Source organism: Amblyomma americanum, chromosome 7, assembly GCF_052857255.1.
Source record: "Amblyomma americanum isolate KBUSLIRL-KWMA chromosome 7, ASM5285725v1, whole genome shotgun sequence".
NCBI lineage: Eukaryota > Metazoa > Arthropoda > Arachnida > Ixodida > Ixodidae > Amblyomma > Amblyomma americanum.
Window position 1 is genome coordinate 68,505,970 of NC_135503.1, and position 6,832 is coordinate 68,512,801.

The 6,832-nt window shown below is 49.5% G+C and overlaps 1 protein-coding gene across 1 annotated transcript; it reads left to right on the plus strand.

The window, feature by feature from the left end:
* The first annotated feature begins 582 nt into the window (after positions 1–582).
* On the plus strand, positions 583–6,190 carry LOC144097773 (endothelin-converting enzyme 1-like). Its single transcript, XM_077630407.1, has 3 exons — positions 583–2,389; positions 5,677–5,946; positions 6,057–6,190. The coding sequence occupies exons 1-3, from the start codon at positions 583–585 to the stop codon at positions 6,188–6,190; spliced, it is 2,211 nt and encodes a 736-aa protein (XP_077486533.1).
* The last annotated feature ends 642 nt before the right edge of the window (positions 6,191–6,832 follow it).

The following is a 6,832-nucleotide window of genomic DNA, read 5'->3' on the forward strand; positions in this document are numbered from 1 at the left end:
AAAACCACAGTGCTGAAAACAAAAGTTAACAGCCAAGAAATCCAATCCGTAGCACAGTCAATAATCCACTAGATGTCAATCCGGTTTGCTGTCTTCCCAACATGCCTCGAGCGTCCATGGTGGATGAAGTGAAAAGCTGCCAGCTTTCCCTTTAGTGCACAGCAAGAATCTCTATGGAATAACAACATAAACACGGCCCGCCATAATGACAGGACTCAGTTTTTTTTTCGACGTTAGCCACGTCGTGATCAGAGTATACAGCAACTTCTAAGCGCCGAAGAGGTTTCGCAAACACCACCTTTAGGGGGCATTGATTAAGATATAATATTTCATTAATCCTAGGCTTTCATTCGAACAATTAAGGTCTGGCGACATATCGTCTGGTCGGGTAGTAAAAAAGAACTAAGTTTTAGTTAGCGTTCCCGTACTCTCTTCTTTTTTCTTGTGATAGCATCTGTAACTCTATGGTAGTATTTCGTAACGAAGCGAACGTTATTGCTGTTTTCTCTCTTTTTTCAGCTCAGGTCACCTGCGACGTTGGCTGCTTCGGCCGAACAAGAAGTACAAAAAAGGAAGGTGGTCATGGTCGTGGCTGCAGCTGTAATCGCCGTTGGTACCATCGCATTCTTTGCTTTCGTGGCAGAAGTTAATTTGAGCAAGAAGCATAAGAAATACTGCGACTCGGAGGACTGCTTGTCGCACGTCGACATGCTCACTGCCAACCTGGACGGGAACATCGACCCGTGCGAAGATTTCTCAGCATACGTCTGCTCGGCGTGGACGCCGACGGCCGAGTTCAGAGAGCACGTGAAAACGCCCATAGACGGCATGCTGTACGCTCGATTCGTCGGCTTCAGCAAGATGCTCGCCGAAGGAACGAAGAAGCTTCCAGTAGGCGACAAAGCGCTTGCCATGTACGAGTCCTGCATGAGCTCCAACACCACGAAAGTGACCAACCTGGACAACTTTCGACGTCTCATGAAGGCAATCGGGCTCAGCTGGCCGGAACAGCCCGCAGCCAACGTCAGCGCCCTAGGAACATTGCTCGCGATGGCGTACAAGTGGCAGATGCCATTGTGGATGTCCGTCGCTGTGCCAGTCACGAGAGACACAGAGAAGTGGCGCCTGCAGATCAAACCGGGGCATTACATAAACATTCTGCGAAACCAGTACGAAAACGTCAGGAGCGGTGGCGGATACACGGCGTACTGGCAGGGGTACTACAATGCATTCCGCTCCAACTCCACACAGCGCCTAGACGAACCCTCGATCGAAGCCGTTGCCGACACGGAAGGTGCTATACTGGGAAACCTCAAAAGCTCTTTCGCTTCACTAAAAAAAATTCCCGCCGTGATGCCATTCTCCTCTATCGGCAACTACACCGCTCCTCTCTCTGCTAACGCGTGGCTGGAACAGTTGAATCTGCACCTGGAATTAACACCGCCAGTGCTTCCGGACCACCAAGTCATCACGAGCGACACTGGATTCCTCACTACAATAGGTGCATTGTTTGCGAACTACACCAACCAAACCATTCTCAGCCATTTGTCTTGGTCTTTCGTCCAGCTGTACGCGCCCATATCAAGCCCCAACCTTCAAGTGGTGCGCTTTGGTGATCCCTGGAAAGCGCAGCTGTACAGGCCCGTCATCTGTGCCCACCACGTCGAAGAGACGTTCAAGCTGCTCGTCTTTGCAGTCGAATTTGTGTCACGTCTAACTCGAGAAGACCAAGTTATCGTGAACATGGGCTACAGCAGCCTCATTTCGACACTGCTGGATATGCTCAACAGCTCCTCGTGGCTAGACAGCGAGAGCCAGAAGCTCGTCGGAAGCAAGGTAGCTGCCGTACAAGCCATTCTGTGGCCTTCGTCAAACGCGATAGTTAGTGAAACTCTAGAGGAGCGATACAGTGACTACCCAACTAAGGAAGAAATGTTCGGGGACTACTGGATAAGTGCCCGCTTTGCAATATCGAGGCACAACAGAACAGACTGGTTCGAGGCGGCGCAGTCCCTCCCAATGAACGTTCCACCAGCCGAGTTCGAGTACGACTACGTACTTAACAACATTGAGATACCAATCGGCATCGTGGACAGTCCTCTGTACTACAGGAGCGGAACGAAGGCTATGTTCTACGGTGGGCTTGGATTCCAGATGGCTTTAGAAATACTCAATGCACTGGACAAGGAGGGAATTCGCTGGAACAGCGACGGAGAGCCTGTCGCATCCATACTGTCCGAAGGCTCGACGAAAACGTTCGAATCCAAGGACAACTGCCTGAAAGGCGAGGGCATTGAGAGCATATTTCCCGAAATTCCCGCGGTGGAAGTTGCCTACTCTGCCATGATACGCGCCATTCATTCCGACCAAACAGCTCTGCCCACTGAAGGCCTGTCAGAAGATAAAATATTCTTCATGACCATATGTTATATGATGTGCAGAGCAACGACAACTCATGACTCTATCGATACGTGTGGCAAGATTGTTCGCAACTCGCCGGTTTTCCAAAAAGCCTTCATGTGTCGCAACGGTACAAAAATGAACCCGACGAAACAATGCGTTTTTTTTACTTGACGTTTCTTTGATGTGTCTAGGATTTGCAGGCCGATTACTTGCACCATATTTATTTCTTTAAGACCACCGAGAATGACCGCCTGTTCTGACTCCGTTGCCTGGTTGTTTATTTTTTTCTCTGTGATTGTCCCATAAACTTTACGGGTTGTACACGTGTCTCAAGCACTCTGATTAGTCAGTTCTTACACTCATCTTTCTTTTCTTTATCTGAAAACTTTTGCCTTTAATCTTTCTGGCTTTGGTTTTTAGGACCTGACTAAAATTTTTTTCCAGCGGATTGTTTGACGTCACCTAGTGGCAGTTTGCGCGTTTTTTTCTTACTGCGCGATAAATTTATTAATTCAAACATGGCTATAACTAATGCGCCCTCAATGACTGAGCGGTATTTTTTCGGTTTTTATTTCATTGAACTTTAGTGTGTATCTGCTGCAAAAACAGTTACGCCCAGTGTAATGAAGTGGTCGCCATAGCATGACTGCCTGTGTGGTTGGAACTTTTGCATCTGGCCAATATTTCGCGTGTTTTCTAAACCGATGTGACAGGAAATGTGGCGTGTGTATGTTCTTAGTGCGCGCGTGTTGTGGTAGCACGGTTTTGCTGTTACTTCTTCTTCTATTGTAAACAACGAAACCATTTTGCGGCATAAGTGAAGCTCGAACACTGACGTCTTGGTGTATCCTCTACTGATGTATTACAATTGCGCTGCCTGTGCTTACTCAAGTGCAAGTTGTAGGAAACATTGAGCGCAAGTCCGCACATGCAGCATATTACTCCCAATAAACTGACTTGAGCAAAAGCGTATGTGGCACTGAAAGGGATAAACGTCGCGCGTTCCATGTGCATGAAAACTGAGCAAAAAACTTCCTGTCCTACACAAAGACGAGATAAATTGTATTTACCTGCAGAGATTGCCACACAAAAACCCGAATTATGGAACCTTTTGCTGAATATAACCCGATTTGAATACAGATTTGAGCTTAAAAAACGTCAACTTTGGCTTCCTGAATCCTAGAAAAACGCATTAGAGCACCGCGGTGGAAGCGAAATTGTCCTACGTGGGGCAAAATTTTTTTGCCACTGCAGTTAGCGTGTATATATCGGAAACTTGGAAACTGTCTTATTCCTAGACTTATAAATTGTAGAATTCTCCAACGCGCCCGTGGCTTGTGGTAGAGCATCCGCCTCGCATTCGGGAGGTGCTGGGTTCGATCCCCAGTGCCGCCGGGTATCCACCGGTCTTTAATGGGTAGAAGATTTCCCCCGGCCTGGTGCTCGGCTCTTCTGGGTGAGATGCTTGGGAATAGGGTCTTGACCACAGTTGCTCTGATGGATCAGCGATAAGTTCCGCCGTCAACAACGTTAAATCCGCCTCGTGCGGTAGAAGCCCATTTGTGGCCCTTTTTTGCCTTTTTTGGATATTTGCCTGCAAATATCCAACTCAGTTTGTGTAATTACACTGATTAAAGCTTCTCACAAAACCCTACTCTTAAATACATCCGCCGTTGCAAGCTCAGGTATGGCGGGTTTTAACGGCGAACTACGTTATTTGTACCGGCTGCACGAACGAATTCTAGTCTGTGTGCGAATAGAGATTTTAGCAGTTTAGAATTAATACTGGCGTTCCATTAACGTAGTTCTACTGCATGTGTGCAATATTGATTTTTATGCAAAACGCTTCGGCGTTTCCTCTCACGCATTCCGCAGAAAAAAAAACTATGAAGAATATTTTTAGAAGGCGGGTGTGTGTGTGTGGGGGGGGGGGGGAGAGGGGGGGGTAAACCGGTAAACTCGAAGACGCCGTCAGCATACACATGTACCACCTTTGTCGGTAAAGTTCCGAGACTGAGTTCATTAAAGTGCGTTTGAGATTTAAATCATTTGTGCAGCACCCCTTCGAAATTGTCCCCCTTGCAGTCTATGCACAGCTTCCAACGCTTCTTGACGTCTTGGAAACAGTTGAAAAACGCTTCTTTTGGCAGGGCTGTCAGCTTCTTTGTCATGGCGTCTTGAATGGCCTCCACGCTGCCCATCCAGCGACCATTTAAGGCCCTCTTCGCACGAGGAAACAGGAAAAAATCGCATCGGCAGATGTGAGGCGAGTATGGCGGATGAGAAAGTACAGCAATGCTGTGCTTGGCTAGAAATTTTCTCACGCTGAGAGCAGTGTGCGGCCTTTCGTTGTCGTGGATAAGTCTTTATTGTCCAAATGCCCGTAAGTCAGGGCGATGGCATCGCAGTGCATCATGCATGTGTTGGAGCACGCGGATATGAAAGAGAGAGAGATAAAACATTTATTATTTCATTGAAGTGTTCTACGAGTCAGGTAGGCGGACTCCTCAGTTCAGGACTCCGGTGGCTTGAGCGGATGCCTGGACCAGTCTGATGATGCGACACTGGTGGGAGTCAGCCCTGACCAGCAATGGTCCGGACGCGGATGTGAAACCCTTGATTAAACGTCTGCCTTGTGGGACGAACTCATGGTGTATGACGCATCTGGAATCGAAAAAAACTATCAGCATCGTCTTTCCTTTGGTATTCTGTTGCCGCACCTTTCTCGACACCGGAAAGCTTGTGGACCGCCATTCGGCACTCTTCCTGTATGTTTGAAGACCGTATTGAAAACAGAATGCCTCGTCTTGAGCACTGATGCTGTCGACGAATGCAGCATCCTTCTCTGCCCCTGAGAGCAAATCAGCGATCACTGATGCCCGCGTGTCCTTCTGGTCCTTCTTTCACTCCTCTCTTCTTCTTCCTCTTTTCTCCTCTCTTTCTGTCCCCTCACCTTTTTCATTTCATTTCTCCAATCTGCCTGCTATCCTTTATTTCCGCTGCCCCAGCTCAGGTGCGTCAGTATCGACGGCAGATGCCGGGGCTAGCAAAAATCTTTTCCTTCCTTTTTACTGTTCTTTTAATAAAAAAAAACTACCACCACCACAGCTGCTTGGCGCGTGGTCGCGTGATTGCTTGAGAGAAGAAGAGGATTCTTTCACGAATTGCACGCTCTGTGTTGTCCGTATCGTGCCAACGCCTCGCTTCCCTAAGAGAACGCCGAAGGCCACCTTAAGGGTTCCTCACTGCCCACTTATTTTTCGGCGGATCCAGCGGGCATGGCTAAGAAGACGAAAGGAGAGAAGCCAGCCGCCGACGACAAGAAAGGCGGTCGCCGCAAGGAGCGCTCGACCAAGACCGGTTCGGAGCCAGCTAACCCTAGCGCCGGCAAGAGCGAGAAGGTAGCAGACCCCACCAGCCCCCTGTCCACCACTACCGGCGTCGGTGCTGGCGGCAAAATCCCCAGCGAGGAGACTGCAGCGTCGCCGTGGCAAACTCAAAAGACGCAGGCCACGACTTCAGCAACGAGTACCGCCTTATCAGGCGAGGCCTCGGCTCAAGCGAAGCATTCTGGTAGCACTGAGCCAGAATTGCCAGGACACCGGCCCACAAGCGACGCTCCGCCCGTGCGTCCACCGCGGATTGTGAAACAGATGAGGAGCCCAGCTGGGACCACGTCGCCCCTGCTCTCCAGCCCGGCCATCTCGGTTGCACCGTCACCCGCGTCCCCGGGCGAATCCCGTCCGCCGGCCTCCGCACCAGGCAGCGAACGATGGCAGCGCACTGATGCGCCTGGTGCTCGCAGCAGTGCGGCTCGCGCCAAGTCCCCTGTCGGGTCAATCGAGGCGGACGGACCAGCAAAAGGAAAATCTCCCCTTTCATCCATCGCATCTCCGGCCACCAAAGCGATCAGGGGAGCGGCGACAATAGTAAGTGAGCCGCGAACTCTCTGGTCTTAGGTCTCTCTACTGGCGTCACCATAGTAAACAGTTGCAGAAGCTTGAGTATGCCGAAAGTATGCCCGCCAAAGGAAACACATATGCTAAACATATGCTATACAAGGAAACACAAGGCGATATGCTAGAGGCTTTAGTGTACTATGCACTGTAAGTGCGTGTTAAACAACCTAATATGGTCCAAATTTCCGGAGCCCTTCACTACTGCGTCCCTTATAGCTTCAGTCGCTTTTGGACGTTAAACCCCATAAACCAACCAGCCAACCAACCAAACGAAACATTCAGGGAGCACATATGCGACTCCGTCGGCATAGCAGCCTATAACAGTTCTGAGGCGTAAGAACTCATTGTCCCTGAAATGTGCAGAGATACACGCTTCCAATTAAGTGCTTACGAACATTATTCATTGGTTCGCCTGGGCAAATAGTCTCATTTTTGGAGCCGCAGAATTCAGGGCGAGTTTTCATAACTTT

Coding starts and splice junctions, on each gene's coding strand:
- LOC144097773 (XM_077630407.1), top strand. CDS start 583: ATGGTCGTGGCTGCAGCTGTAATCGCCGTTGGTACCATCGCATTCTTT. Junction 2,390..5,676: donor AACAGCTCTGCCCACTGAAG/GCCTGTCAGAAG, acceptor CGGCGGATCCAG/CGGGCATGGCTAAGAAGACG. Junction 5,947..6,056: donor AACGAGTACCGCCTTATCAG/GCGAGGCCTCGG, acceptor ATTGTGAAACAG/ATGAGGAGCCCAGCTGGGAC.